General features: G+C 36.3%; 1 protein-coding gene across 1 annotated transcript; it reads right to left on the bottom strand.

The window, feature by feature from the left end:
• Window positions 1-11,003: 11,003 nt before the first annotated feature.
• Window positions 11,004-13,359, bottom strand: LOC106138849 (uncharacterized). Its single transcript, XM_013340137.2, has 2 exons — window positions 13,060-13,359; window positions 11,004-12,846 (listed from the first exon to the last, which is right to left on the bottom strand). Exon 2 carries the CDS (start codon window positions 12,808-12,810, stop codon window positions 11,500-11,502), a length of 1,311 nt encoding a protein of 436 aa, XP_013195591.2. The 5' UTR covers window positions 12,811-12,846; window positions 13,060-13,359; the 3' UTR covers window positions 11,004-11,499.
• Window positions 13,360-17,108: the final 3,749 nt, after the last annotated feature.

A 17,108-nucleotide genomic window follows, 5' to 3' on the forward strand; every position in this document is an offset into this window, starting at 1 on the left:
AGAAAACTTTCCGTCGAAATCGCAGAACTGAAATCAAGGCCGCCATACAACAACAACAACAACAACAACAACAATTATCGAAGAAATCGATCCCAGTCCCGGAACCGCAACTATTCTCGTCCCAACTCACGAGACAATTCGCCATCGCCACATTGTTTTTACCACCGACGTTTTGGAGCACAAGCGAGAAAATGTACATCGCCCTGTTCCTACAGCACGAAAAACGAGAAGCCGGAAAACTAGACCGAACGTTGGCCGAGGCGGAACCCAGCGTTCTCCCATGTACATACCGCCTATTCGTCACAGACAAAAAAACTGGTTTATCTTTCCTGGTGGACACCGGTGCGAACATTTCGGCTATACCTAGGCTAAAAACCAGCCTAACCAAGCCGCTACCCTACAAGCTGTATGCCGCCAACAACACCGTCATATCAACATACGGCGAAAAAACACTTGAACTCGATCTCAACCTACGTCGTCCATACAAGTGGAAATTCATCGTCGCAGACGTATCGAAACCGATCCTGGGAGCCGATTTTCTCAAACATCATCAACTCATCGTCGATCTCAAAAACAAAAGACTTATCGACAACGTTACGAGTCTAAAGGTCGACGCCCCTGTTCGAGCAACATCTGTACCTACAATACGCAGTATTGACTCGAACAATTCGTATCACGCGATACTCGCCGATTATCCCGGAATTACTCGTCTTACCGCCATGAACATCAACAATAGCAAGATCAACGTTCAACATTACATCGAAACCGAAGGTCAACCTGTGCACTGCCGAGCTCGTCCCATACCACCTCATCGCTACGAGAAAGTCAAACAAGAGTTCCAAAATATGATTGAACAAGGACTCTGTCGACCCAGCAAGAGCCCATGGTCATCACCACTTCACGTCGTACCCAAGAAAAACGGGGACATCAGAGTCTGTGGTGATTATCGCCGTCTCAACGCTATCACTAAACCCGACCGCTATCCAGTTCCAAGGGTTAAAGACTTCACCTACCAGCTTGCCGGGAAGACCATATTCTCTGTTTTGGATTTAAATCGAGCTTATCAACAACTGATGGTTCGTGAGGAAGACATCGAGAAGACAGCCATCATCACACCGATGGGACTATTCGAATTCCCACGAATGTGTCCAGGTCTCAAGAACGCAGGTCAAACTTTCCAACGTTTCATCCACCAAGTACTCAGAGGACAACCTTTCGTCTTTCCATTCATCGACGACGTACTCATAGCATCAGAAAACGAAACCCAGCACCGTGAACACCTACGGCAAGTACTCGAACGACTTGAAGAACATGGCATTACCATTAACCCAGCAAAATGTCACTTTGGCCAACCTGAAGTAAAGTTCTTGGGCTACATCGTATCCAAAGATGGTATCAAACCACCAGCTGAAAAGGTAGACATCATCTCAAAATACCCCAAGCCCAACACTATCGAAGAACTACGTCGTTTTCTCGGTATGTTGAATTTCTACCGCGATCACATACCTAACGCCGCATCTATCCAAGCACCACTCAATGCACATCTCCACAACGTCAAGAAACGCGACAAAACCGTCATACAATGGACACAAGAGTCATCGGACGCATTCGAAGCATGTAAAAACAGCATATGCAACGCTGCTTTACTCGCCCACCCGTCCCACGATGCTACTTACGCCCTATTTTGCGACGCTTCGGATAAATCAGCTGGCGCCGTGCTACAACAATACATCGACGAAAAATGGCAACCACTTGGCTATTTTTCTAAGAAGTTTTCCAGCGCACAAACAAAATATTCAACATACGACAGAGAACTACAAGCAATCTACATGGCCGTCAAACACTTCCGAAAAATGTTCGAGGGACGTCCACTGATCATTTTCACCGATCACAAACCTCTTACGTTCGCTATGCACAAAATAACGTCGACTACAGAAACGCCACGCCGTACCCGACAACTCCTATTCATCAGCGAGTTCACAACCGACATACGCCATGTGAGCGGAAAAAACAACATCGTAGCCGATGCCCTAAGTCGCATAGAAGCAGTATCATTCCCGTCTACAATCAATTACGAAGAAATTGCAAAAGCTCAACACGAAGACACATCTGTACCCGACTTACAAAAACAAGACAACATCTGTCTCAAGAAAATCATCATTCCCAACACCGACGTCGAACTCTACTGCGAAACATCAACATCGAACATACGACCATACATCCCCGAAAAATATCGCGAAGAAGTATTCAAGAGTGTACACAACATCAACCACCCCGGTACACGCACAACACGGAAGATGGCATCTCAAAAATATTTTTGGCCGTCAATGAATAGCGACATCTCAAGATGGACGAAAAGCTGCATCGATTGTCAAAAAAACAAAGTTCAACGCCATACCTACAGCGAAGTTTCGAAATTCCCGCCAACTGAACGTTTTCGACACGTACACGTGGACATCGTCGGACCGCTACCTACGACGCCTCAAGGTTATCGCTACCTAGTAACCATGATTGACCGCGAAACGAAATGGCCCGAAGCAATACCTACCGAAGAAATAACAGCTGACAAAGTTACCGAAGTAATTTACAACCACTGGATTACGAGATTCGGATGCCCTACAACACTCACCAGCGACCAAGGACGTCAGTTCGAAAGTCAACTTTTCAACAACCTTATGAAGCTTATGGGAATCACGAAAAATCGCACTACAGCATACCATCCGCAATCAAACGGTATCGTCGAACGCTGGCACAGAACACTGAAGACCGCACTACGCACCCGGCTATCAAGTTCAAGGTCATGGATCGACGAGTTACCTACAGTCCTATTCGGATTACGCGCCACCCTACGCACAGACGCTGAAGTTAGCCCAGCCGAACTCACATATGTCTACCGGGTGAATTTTTCACTACGTCATCAATACCTACATCAATGGACTACAACTTCGTCGAAAAACTACGATCTACCATCAAAGAACATAGCCCGCAACAGTCAACAGTACATCACAACAGCAATCCACGCATCTTCATTCATAAAGACCTACAAGATTGCACACACGTATTTGTTCGTGTCGACGCCGTTAAGAAGTCACTTCAATCACCATACGAAGGCCCTTATCGTGTTATCAAGAGACTAACGGACAAGTACTACACAATTCAACTACCGGATCGCGAGTCAAACATTTCAATAGACCGACTCAAGCCTGCCTACCTATTGCAAGACGACGACATCGCAAATTCATCAACAATGTCAACACAAGTTCAAGCTACACTAGGTCAAGGTCAAACTATCACTAAGGCACAGGCGCAAGAAAGTACCTCACCACAGAAAATTCCCGCTCCGGTCAATACGAGCAACATGACGCCACAGCAAACGGACAAGAAAACTCGTGTCGGCCGTGCCGTCAGGTTGCCGGTACGTTTCACTTGAGGGGGAGTACTGTGGCTACCAGCATACTTACCATCAAGTACCAACATACTTACCAACAAGATTACCTTACCCATTACCGCGCACAACCATTACCTTCATAATATTTACCATCATAATACCAAAACATTACCAGGATATAATAGATATAATACATATATATATAAGAGATGAATAAAACAAATCAAGCACTTTAATATCATGCCGACTTCGTTGCCCAGAAACCAGAAGAAGCTAGTTCTGAAAAGAACTGTTTTGTGAGCGCGTGCACATGGGCATGCCACACATCGTGCATCAGCAGTTCTTCCAGGCAGCATCAGCATCTTCACACGCCAATTGTTCACACTGCATTATTGTCCATCGGATCTCCGTCCGAAACAACACAAGTCAAGAGTTCGACGCACACACTGCACTTCGCGAGAGCTTCACGAGCGCGACCTCACGCCGCAAGTTCAAATTCACACTGAGGCGGGGAGCAAGCACAGTGTTGCCACCTTCGATTTTTATAAAGCGCTAGGTCAAAAGTAAAATGTCGCCAGATTTCACAAATTTGGACCGCAAAAAATCCACCAAATATCTCCAAATTATTATTGAAATATCACATTTAAGATTACAATTTTCAACATAATTAGTATAACCCGTCGGAAATACCTGCGGACCTGGCTTGATGACTTCATGCAATCTGGAGAGATAGTAAAAAAAAGGAATCTATTTTTTATGTGCCTATATATTTTTATACTTTTATACAACGCCTTAGAATAAGTTTCAAATAAAAACAATACATTTCTAAAAAACCTCGAGGGGTAGAGCATTGCAGCGAGGTCCGCACTCCGCAGATATTTCCGACGGGTAGTATACCCTATCTATAGTATAGGAAATTAAATAAAACAACATAACTATGTTCATTAGTTATTAATTTGAAAATAATCAGTACAGTAATCAAGAGAAACCAGTTGTATAGTTCGACCAGAAATATATCAGACCTGTCAAAGAGGTCTGCAATTTACATTGAAATTAAAATTCAAGATTATCAAAAGTTATATCGTCCATAACATCTTCATAATTCACTGACGCCGAAACTACTGTCGATGACGTCGACGCCGACGTCGATGCAGATGTTGTCGCATGTGGTTGATTTTTAAAAGAGTACTTTGTGTTTTTTCCAATAGCTGCAATAACATCGCTTGGTAATTCATAATTGTAACATTTTGCATCAATAACTTTTAATCTATTTCTGATAAAAATTATCGCATTTAGTAGAGGATCAGCCATCTTGTTTCGTAGTTTGCTTTTTACGGTGTTCATCACACTGAAAATTCTCTCGATACCCGCATTAGATTGGGGTAATGATAACGCAGATATGGCTAGATCAACTAGTTCTTCAAAGTCATTTATACCTGCTGCGTTTCGGTAATTATCTACCTCAACCCAAAATTTTATAACATCTTTTGTATTTTCCCACTGGTTAAAACAGATATTGTGCCACTGATTCAATATCTTGTCAATGTATTGAGCAGTATAGCCAAGTTCTTCAGCTAGTTCTGAAATGGAATTGTCCTTACCTTGGCGGAGTATTGTCTCTGGGTCTAATTTTGATATCAATTCCAGCACATTATAATTGGGTGGCAGTCTTTGTTGAATTTCCTTGGCTAGCTTCACATTAAACTCAATACAGCGACGTTTTATGGCTGATATAGTATCAATTGTTAAGGATGTTTTTTTACTTTCCGATTCAAAGAGGTACCCCATGTATGGGACCGAGTTAAGGTTTCGGTCAACATCAATATTTAAAAAATCCTTGTCTGTAACTGCTGCGTTCGGTAACAGTATTCTGTTGCAAACTGAACGTAAAAGTGTAATCAGTACATTTAATAATTTGAGAGGATTTGCACTTTCGCTTTCAAAGCTTTTCAATGCAATCTGCACATCGTTAAGTACACTTTGCAAAAATAGCAAATATAAATAATTAGTTTCATCCTTGTACATGGAGTATAATAAATCTGCAGTGTAACATCGATTACTTACAAGCCCAAAATGTAAAGTCAGTTCTTTCCATTGTGCCAGAATTCTTCGCACTGCTGGTTCAATGGATAACCAGCGTGTGTCACATACCTGCAGAATTTTTAATGGCGCTTCACCACAGTTAATAGTTTCGTAAATTTCTTGATATTCATTTTTACGTTTTGTAGAGTGGGCAAACCAATTGTACGTTTCTCTAATTAAGAATTCAATATTTCTTGGTAGCGTATGTTCTGAAGCGTGCGATACTGCAAGTTGTAAAGAGTGGCAAGTGCATCTGATAAGAATTAAATTAGGTATATCATTTTTTAGGATTTTATACACTCCATTATTGATGCCAGTCATGACTGACGCATTGTCTGTTCCCAATCCAACCAGTTTATTTTTGTTTAGTCCATATTTTTGTAAACAAGAAAGAAGGGCTTTAACAATGCCAATTGCATCACTGGTTTCAAGTTGTTCAAGGGCCAGAAACGAAGACACAATTTTTTTTAGTTTTCTACTAAAATACCTGATTACAATACCAAGTTGCTTGCACGTACTGATGTCAGTTGACTCATCAATGATGAGACTATATTTTTGTTCCCCTATATCCTTTATTAGTTCTTCAGTAAAATGTGGTGCCAAGATATTTTTAATAACTTCAGTACACTTAGTACGATGCATTTTTAAATCATCCGTTGCTTTGGAGTCAGGGAAAGCTAATTTCACTAAGTCTGTCAGATGATCAATACAGGAAACTGAGCTATGTTCTGTAATGTAAAGAGCGAGCATTCCTTCAGCTTTGCGCGATTTTGGGTTGGAAATCTTCTCACCATCAGGCTTGAATTGTATAATCTGGTTGCCGGATATAATTTGCATTTTTTGTTTGTGCTTCTTTGTTTCAGCATGTCTTCTCAAGTCTACTAATTTTGCTAGTAATTCTACTTTACAATATGTGCAAAAAGCTTTCGTATCATCACCAACCAAAGGTTTAAGCCAGGATATGAATTCGGCATGTGATTCCCACTCTTTTCTATACTTTTGTGCATAGTTTTTTTTCTTTAAAGGAATTTCCATTGTTGGATAGTATTAAGGATAACGACTTCACACACTGTAACCAATTAACAAACGACTTTATCAAACTTTTTAAGATTTCAACAGCACTCACCAAATTCGATACATAGAATGTCAAAGTTAAAAGAAAACACTAACAACGATTGCGCTACGGGATTCCCCGGCTATAGAGTAAGCATAAAACAATATGAAATTCTCATTGTGCTAAAGGGATTCCCCGCCCCGGTAAAGTACATAAGCGTAAATCAGGTGTGTTGTACAGAGTGTCAGTATCACTGTCAATATGACAGTGACACAGACACTCTGTTGACAAAACGTGTTGCCGATTCCATACTGAAAAACCGCTAAAAACCACTAAAAAGAATAAAACCGCTATGTTACTAAAAAAATCCTCTAAAGGCTTTAAAAAGGCTCCAGTTCTGGTGGAAAAACCACCAAGGTGGCAACACTGAGCAAGCAGCAAGACGGTTTTATACACAAGCAAGTTTCACCCAACAAACATCGCGTGCACACCGCACGTAGCGCCCTCGGCGCGCCTGCGGCCGCACCGGGCGTCACAGAAACTCAAGCTCGACACGTGTAGCGGAAACGAGATGGAGCTATCCACACTCAAGAGACAGCAATGCAAAATTCTCAGAAATCTATGCAAATCAATTTTATTATCCTCAAAAACTTTTCGATAGATTTCCTTTTGTAAATACGCTCACACTATTGGCTATAATTCGATATTTCTGATTTGTTAAAAATAATCTCTCTTCTTCATTGGTAATAATTCCGTATTTATGATTCGTCCTTGCCTTTTCCATTGTAAATAGTTTTATATAAATATGTCTCAATTTTGTAAATAAACCATTCCATTCTCACCTTCTGAAACGGAGTATTATTCTGAACTACAAACCCTGGAGAATCTCTCTCTCCAAAGTGCCGTGTCGTTCCCGGCAGTGCTGTGTGGTTCCCGGCACCAATACAAAAAGAACCACTCCATCTCTTTCTCATGGATGTCGTAAAAGGCGACTAAGGGATAGGCTTACAAACTTGGGATTTCTTTTTTAGGCGATGGTTTAGCAACCTGTCACTATTTGAGTCTCAATTCTATTGTTAAGCCAAATAGCTGAACGTGGCCATTCAGTCTTTTCAAGACTATTAGCTCTGTCTAGCCCGCCAGGGATATAGACGTGACCAAATGTATGTATATATAATGTAAACGCGCCGAGCAAGTAATCATGAATATGTATGGAATTGCATTAGTACCATCGTGTTACAACTAGATGGCGCTGATCAAATCAAATACAAATTCGCGTTCACTTGCTCGACGCGTTTGATCTAGTAAAACTCGCAATAACCCCTCAGATTGTTTATCGTTTGTTATGAGATATAGGTACCTATCAAGCGTTGAAGATTTTAGTTAGGATACCTATTTGTCTCAACAATTACAAAAACGAACAAAATTAAATTACTTAATTGTAAAAATTCCATCATATCTTTGATCGTCTGTTGATTATAACATTACACGATTCGTCAACCTTTCTAACACGAAACGAAAGGTTGCGGAGGTCAGACGGGAGTCGCTTCGTGTAAAAGCCTGACTTACCCAATTCAGGATCCATGGACATTCCGGGCTCCTCTCCAGAGTGGTGAGGATGCAACCGGGACAAAAGTCAGGAGGAAGAGGACAATACAATAGTCCATGCATTTGTATGTTATATTATGTAAATGTAGGCAGGTAAGGTTTGGCTACGACATATATAAATTGAACCCTTTTCATTAATTGCTATTGATGTAATTGTTTTTAATTTAAAAAGTTATTTTTATTATAAAACAAAATCATCATTTAAAATATTATAGAGGTGTTTCTTTCTAGAACAAATTGATTTCTTATAGTACTATTAGAACAACTCAATATAATTTACTCTAGTTATAAGTAGTGCCAAAAAATGATATATTTGATAATGTAATGTATAAACCTTTATAAAATAAATAAAACTATTTCTATAGTTAATTTGTGTATTTTTTAAAGTTAAGCTTTTGTACCTTTTTTATATACCTACCTAAGTCAAATTATATTATGAGACATGTCTGAACATGTTACAGAAAATTAAAGTAATGAGTACGACTCTTGTCACCTATCAATCCATTTGAACTGACCTTAAAGGAAATTTACTACATACTTATATACCTACATATAACCACGTCTATATCCCTCGCGGGGTAGACAGACTCAACAGTCTTGATAAAATTGAAAGACCACGCTCAGCTGTATAGCTTAATGATGGAATAGAAAATGGATGGAATTTAAGTACTAACAGGTCACTAACCCATCGCCTACAAGAAGAATCACCATTCCCAATAGTCGCCTATTAGCTAAAAATATTAATTAAAATCATAAATGCATAAATTGTTTGTTTGTAAACTCATCAAAACTGAACATAGAACCAATCTTCAAATTGTTTTTCCGAAAAATGTATCTATTGTTTCTGGATTCATATTTTTAAATCTAGATATACCTAAAAATAAATTCCTTGGTAAAAGTGAATCTAAAATAAAATACTTATACTAAAGACCTACCTTTTTCATTTAAAATTTTTTTTTCTTATCTTATGGCTTATTTGCGGAAATGCGGAGCAAGCCGCTTGATTCTGATCATTTTACAAGCCACGAATGGAATGAGACTCGTACTGAGTCTTTCCTTTTTCTCTAGTCTACGCTTTTGAGTCTACCCTAGAAATTAATTATTCACCGCCTAATGAAGAAAAACAGCAATAGTAAGGCAAAAACTCATCGTGTAAGTTCAACTCGAGGAACTCAGACCGATTTTCTACCGACTTTAAAAAAGGACAGGTTTTAAGAAACCAGAGAAATTATGGCGATACCGCAATTTTTAAAGAAGTGTTTTATTTACCTCGGCTTATGAACTATATTCATACAAAATTTCATCAAAATCGATGCAGTAGTGAAAACGTATCAGACAGATATTTACAGAGACAGACACAGATTTTGCTTAACTTTTTAAATTAAATAGATACCTAAATAAATGTCGGGGGCGTATTGGATGAGTTAACGGTGCCTGGGCGAAAATTATTTGGGGGCCCAATGACATAAATGGACATATCATATACATATTGTTTTAATTATTAGGAATTAATGTATTTTTTTTATTCAACTTACCTTTTTTCTACAACATTTTAAAACATTGTAGAAAGACACCCATTAACAGGAGGTTTTTATTATTATTTTATTTATATTTTAACTATTTTTGTTTCCAATTTAAATAAACATTTTAAACTACTATAAAAATTGAATGAGAATAATTCTAATCAATTATTGTATTTCTATGTTTATAATATTGAAAATTAATTAACTATTTCCACTAAAATTTTTTAGAACATATCTTTAATTATAAACATAACATTTAACAAAGCGCCTATCGTGATATTAAGTAGTCGACGAACCCATTTCATGAGTCATTTTATTATCATTGCTATATGGCCACATGTAGGATGATGACGGCCTTGTTATACCCAACAAACCAGCCTTATGTTCATAACTGAAAATACAGTTTGTCAAACGAAATCACAATGATTTTAACCTTATTACAATAGAATAAAGTCTGCTATTGTATCTTTGGTCTGCAGTATATTAGCCGGATGGATTTGGCATCGCTGATGTCAGGGCTTAGTGTCTGCAAATTAAAGGACCTTGGTCTTTATAGCTGCTATTGCATTTAAGGATTGTAAACAAAAAATCTCCCACAAAACGTCCTGTGTACAATTTATGAATGCACGTTATCTAATACTGCTTAAGTAGAATTCTTACTAAAATATGGGAGTATCCCATAGTATTTAGGTAAGCTGGTACATAATTGTTTATCCTGAATAATTAGGTAATGGTTAAATAATTACAACTTCACAATTCACACAATAATTATATCTGAGAACTAGCTGTGCTCGCGACTTCGTCCGTGTGGTATAGTTATTTTGGGCATCATTGAAGCCCTCAAGGATGAATAATTTTCCCCGTTTTTTTCACATTTTCCATTATTTCTTTGCTCCTTACAGTTGCAGCGTGACGTCATATAGCCTAAAGCCTTCCTCGATAAATGGTCTATTCAACGCAAAAATAATTTTTCAATTCGAACCAGTAGTTTCTGAGATTAGCGCTTTCAAACAAACAAACAAACTCTTCAGTTTTATAATAGACTAAGGGATAGGCTTACAAACTTGGGATTCTTTTTTTAGGCGATGGGCTAGCAACCTGTCACTATTTGAATCTCAATAAGCCAAATAGCCGAGCGTAGCCTATCAGTCTTTTCAAGACTGTTGGCTCAGTCTACCCCACAAGGGATATAGATGTGACTATATGTATGTATGTAAAATCCCAGATTACAGCCGGGAATCAACGATGATTATGAAGAGAGTTGAAATACTTATGTTGTTGGATCTAGATATTTATACTGCCCAGTGTCAGATTTAATCACTATATCAATATACGTTAAGTACATATCGTCGCTGCGCGTGCGAGACCGCGTAAGTGCAACTTGTAAAGACCGCGTATTTGCTTTTAGATGATTTTACAGGAGGAAGAAAAAATTAATTATCTCAGCGATTTCAATTCTTATTACCGACTGAACTTGACAGTTAGTTCTTTATAACTTCCCTCATTGGAATATAACGTAAATCTACTCGTAAATGGTTTAGATTTTGTGTAAAGTCATTTACGCGGTTATGCTTTAACTAATTACAAAATAAGTAGTATACTTTTCTTAGGTACGCGGTTTTTAAATAAAACAATTTAGTAAAGGTTGTATTTATTATGACAAAAAACAAATCTTAATCAATATAATTTTAGAAAAATATGATGTATTATCAAAATCAGTTTATGAAAGGATATTACTACTATTCTGTTTTTTAATAGAGATCTTATTATAAGATTTCAGACTTCTTATGAGAGAGATCAAAATAATTATCTAAAACTAAGAAATAATAACAATTTATTATTAATTAAAAGTTTTGCATAGGTTCAGCTCTAGCTAAGTCTTTTCGTTCAATATGTTTAGCATACTGCTCATCTGATAAATTGCCAACTTTGTGTGCGCAGCACAGGTCGCAAGCATTCTTTTTTGGTTGAAACAATCCAATATTCTCCTCAAACAAAACGCTTTCAAATACTTTTCTAGATGCCACAGGTTTATTTTCTGAAGCCGAGTAGTCGACATAAAGGCGATACAACTGTGATTTTGATTGTATGATGGGTTCTAAGTATAACTTTGAAGTAGATTGTCTGCAGTAATGGGACGGTAGTTTCGGTAGTAGAGTTAAATATTTTTTAGCTAATTCTCTTTTGGGTTCTTTTTCTATGACTTCTGTTGTTTTTTGTTTCATCCTTTCTCCAAGCCAATAGCGAACTGTCCATTCTTTTATGCCCAGTGTTGCCAAAAATGTCTGTAAGCAAACTCTTTCTTTTTTATCATTAACTTTTAGATAGTAAATTTTAGTATCACTTCGTCTTGAATTTGAGTCCTTGGTTTTTCTACATGTTGGTTTTTTATCCACCATTGAAGATATATACATTTTTTTTTCTTGCCAAGTCATCTTCCAGTAGTTATTAAATATTTCTGATCGAACTTCTTCTGTTAATTTTGAACAGTACATAGCTTTACCACCGAAGCATTTTGTTGACATACATAATGGACCCATTTCTCTTGCTGGCTTAGGATCGTTCTGAACAAATTTATTGCCCTCTTTTTTAAATCCAATGTACTCTTTTCCCATCATTCTCTGTCTCTTATTTTTCATTCTCTTCCAATTATTCTGATCTCCTTTGCGTTTTTTTCTATATTTTTTATTTTCTTCCATTTCTCTTTCTGGAAACCACTCTACACAATCTGGCGATAATGGCTTTAAGTTTGTAATGTCTGATAAATTAACAAAAGAATGATCGTCAGACGTAAAATCAATGTTATTAGTCATTAGATTTTCTGCTACATCATTCGCCGTAGGCATGTATTCATTTTGCATCGAATCTAGAGGGTTCAAAATCGTTGTCATTGTAGTAAACTCGGAAGTTAAATTCTCAGACAAAGGTAAACTTTCATTCTCAGACAAAGGTATCTCTGGTGGTAAATTTTGATTCTCAGACAAAGGTCTAGATTTTGGTTGTATAACTGGCTGATTTTGATAATTAAATCTATTTAAAATTGCTCTCTTCTTCTTTAACAATATTTTTCGCCTTTCAGCTAGCTCTCGCAAAGTCACGACGTCTTTATTAATATCCGCATCTTCTAAAATAGAGTTTTCTTGGTCTTCCATCATTTGGGTACTTAATAACTTGAGAATGCAAGGATTTATCTATAAATAAGATAATAAATAATTTATAAGTAAAATGCAATACCGCGTAACTTAACAAAATGAATTAATCAAGGGATGTCGAGACCGCGTAAATACTTTTTAGGTGTTATATTAGACAGAATCATTAAATTGAAGCAAAATTACATGTAATTTAAATGTTCTAGTATGAACACATTGCAAACGAAAAGCAATAATCAATTAAAACATACTTACATGCTGGTTATTCACGTAAAAATAATTATTTTCGGGAGGACACACTAATCGTGTTACATTTTACTCGCGGCCGCTGATAATACGCGCGCTTACTTCCAACTTCAGACCTCCTACTGTTCCGCGGTATTGCTTCGATAGCCCTACAGACGTTTCTGATTGGATAATTCCAATCACATGAAGTCTAGTAGCTAATAATAGGCCTTTAGAGTCGATAGGCACGATATTTCAATTTTGCGCGTTTTGCTGTTACGCGGTATTTACAAAGTGCTCTTACGCGGTCTTGCACGCGCAGCGACGATATAGTGAATTCACGTATTGTTATTGCAATACAGCGCGGGAATGCTGCCTGTGTTATGGGAACCCTACCAAGGGGTCCAAACTGTTTCCGATATTTTTTTTAGTTTTGTAGTTTAAGAATTTTACTTTATTATAATTAGGTAGATAAATTAATTATTAGTATAGTTTAGAATTGTATCACATTTTGTCGACTTTTATAAAATAATAATCAAATATAATAAATTTCTATATATAAATTTTATCCCAATCCCACCATATAATAAGTCAAATCATTTTAACTAGCAACTCGATATTATGTCATTCTCATGCGTTGCAGCTAGCACAGGCCACATGTTTGTTTTTCTCATGTCATTGATATATCATTCTGCAGGTGGGTGGGCGATTAGAACTCCAGCCAATTTGTTGCTAATTTGTTATAATTTAGTCTAGGCGGTCTATTTTAAAAATTTGCAGTTATTTGCCTCTTTTTTTTTTTTTTTTTTTTTTTATTATCCATAAGAAATACATACACAGTAGTGTCTTAAGCTATGACGCCTAAAAACCATGATGGTTTGTCTGGGCGCTGCACATTCGCATTTACAACTAAACATTATCAAATACAAAAGGAAATCTGTAAAAGTTAACACTCGCCTGTGACGTCACGGCATCTGTGCAAAATAGACCGCATAATAAATGCGCACGATTGATGCCTACGACGACTACAGCGAGCGAGGACCCAACCGGTTTTGCGACTTATAATCTACAGCATGTTCCATAACACCATTACAACGTGGGGTAACAAAACAAACAATACTTATGTTTACGACTAATTATACTGGGTGATTATACAATATTCAGTGAGAGAAAATAACTGTAGGTTTTTTGGCAACAATTATACAACACACACATATTATATATTATATATATAAAAATCGTTATTTTTAAATGTTGATTTTAAATAAATTAATTTTAAGGTTCTTTATTATACGCTGCGTAGAAGTATTTTTTAACAATAAATTTTGCATTTTTTTTGTCTAGATCATTAGTTACATCAGTGGGTATTTTATTAAGTATATTTGGTAACATGTTACATGTTTTTCTATTTCCATAAAAGTTATTGTGCTTTCCCGATAAAAACTTTTTACGGTTCACTTGCCTAGTTTGTTTTAGAATAGTTTAGACATTGACATAGAGTGCACTGTAACAGCATGTAATTAATGTCGTTCAAAGATCTCATAAATGCTCAAACAGCCCTCAAAACATGTGTGAGAGTATTTATAATATATCTATTGCCTAATATTATGAAACAATGTAATAATTCAAACAATACCTACTATTCACTTGGTTGTGTGTAAAATCATTTTATGACATAAAATAATTTTTAGGTAATAATTACAATTAGACAAAATAAATTATTATTATATACTTAATGGACATTCCCTAACATAATTTTATTTAGTACATATATTCGCATGCTGCATAATATGGCAAAACATGTGAACTTTTTTATTTTTATTACCTACATAAAATTATATCTTAAAAGACTTTTAATCTAGACTGCAATGGCTGATATAGTAATAAGACAGATGTTAGACAAAATTAATGATGAAAAGTGCTCGTACTTAGGCATAAAGATCTTATATGTTAAGACCTAGTTTGTATTAGGTATGATGACTATAAGTGTATTATATTATTGTCTTAACCAGACTTAACATGTAATATCTGCGTACAGTTATATAAAAAAGTATCTACTTCACCCTACGTGTAGCTAGATTCTTAAGGTGATAGGTATCTAAAATAAGTTTAATTCCAACAGTAAATTGATTAATTAAATCGTCTATAAGTTGGTTTGTAAGAGGAACTGAGATTAAGATAACTACATACCTACTTGATCAATTGACCCTTAGTTAATCTTAGTTCTAGAATCTTCAATAATATAATATTATATTATTTATAGCCACGATTTATCAAAGATTTAATTACTTTTCTACGACTCTTTAATAATGTATCTAAACAAATTTTTATCTAAAATTCCCCTCAACGTATCTACGCGATAGTAATTCATCATTATCATTATCACTGACATAACAAACTCACGTGTTGGTAAAATTACCTAGTGATAAAATGGCCCAGTGTTCTTGTACGTAACTTAAGAAAGAACTTTCTAGAATATTCTACATCAAACGACCGCGATTCTATAGTTTTAATGATTCTAAAATGCACCCAAAATGCATCGGAATACGATGTATATTAATGGAAATATGCTTCCTCTTTCTCCCGATGGGTGAAGACAAAATGAAATTATTTCAAAGGCACAATGTTGCGTCGACCTTTACAATTTAAAATAGATATTATTCAATTCTCAACTTTATGCTTCTAAGAATAGAATCGCTATTTTTGTAGGACATATTTGTTTGCGTTTAGTAAACACATGTTATCCGCAAGGTTAGATGTTTGGAAATTGGAAAATTGTGAATAAAATATGAAATATCATTTTTTGTTTGGTTTTGTTCAGTATTGTATAAAATATTTTATTTTCATCTCTAGATAAGTAGGAACGTATCTAAAAATACGATTTCTATCAAGAGTGTAATTGTATTTATTTTGTGTCAATTCCACTTTCCTTTTGTTTATTTGAAGCAATTTTATATCGTTCTAGAACTGAGATATCTCAATAAACCTACAGATGTCACCACAAGTCATCCCATCACCATAATTTATCGAAAAATTCAAAATTAGGTAAGTATAACTTCCTTCTCAAACTTTGAAACAAATTTGGTGTGAAGGTCTGAAGAGTCCCAAAATAATATTTCGATTACGGACTTCCTTGTGGCTTGAAGCCAGACTACTTACTCCATTTGATAGCATACGCTCTTTTTACACTTTATTCAATGCCATATTCCAAAGTTAACGTTAGTTTTCGTCATTACCGACTTTCTTATAGATTTCCTACAATAAATACATCATCTATATTAAATTTGTAAACAATGCACATAAATAAACACTCGACATCTAGTGCGTATCCATGTCCCGAGATATTATCGTCTGAACAAATTAAATTATTATAATCCAGATATTTTATGTTGTCGCCAAACGTTATGCAACAGTACGGTGTAGCGAAGCACATTGAAGGGGTCGTGTTATACACGAACGCTTACGTTTATACAGGGACGTCGAGCCATCACGTTTCTGTTACACGTGATATGAAACCAGTCACGTGTATAATTCTTGGTGCTTCCTCACTGAGAGATGAAGCTATACGAAATCTCCGCAAATTTGGGTGATAAAAGTCCTTTAGTGCATATTGGCTATGATTTCTATAACACATATCTATCTTATGAGTGACAGAAATATCCAGTCGGTAGAAATTATGGGTCTCGAAATTCGAGAAAATTCGAATTCGAAAAAAAATGAACTATTATCGCAATGGTCTCCACATAACATGCGAGAAATCATTACTGCATGTACCTTATCCGCAGAAATCTATTAGTTTTCAGGGAGTACCTATATTATTAACATTTCATTCCAATTGGTTATCCGAAATGTTAGAAAGAAAAGATGATAAGACATAAGTACCTATGTCTTATTAACCCTCATGAAATTTTATAAATATCAATGACTTTAGCATTTGGAAGACACCAAATATGTGAAAATATAATAATGGTAATTATACATTGAATTATTTTTAATTTCCCATCGTCTAAGGGTAATATAAAGAAGCAGCTGTCAACACCATCTGACCGACATTGGGCCAGAACAAACCGGTCGTCATT

The sequence above is a fragment of the Amyelois transitella genome, chromosome 3, assembly GCF_032362555.1.
Source record: "Amyelois transitella isolate CPQ chromosome 3, ilAmyTran1.1, whole genome shotgun sequence".
NCBI lineage: Eukaryota > Metazoa > Arthropoda > Insecta > Lepidoptera > Pyralidae > Amyelois > Amyelois transitella.

Excerpts from the sequence above, each read along its gene's own strand:
- LOC106138849 (XM_013340137.2), bottom strand. The coding sequence starts at position 12,810 with ATGATGGAAGACCAAGAAAACTCTATTTTAGAAGATGCGGATATTAAT.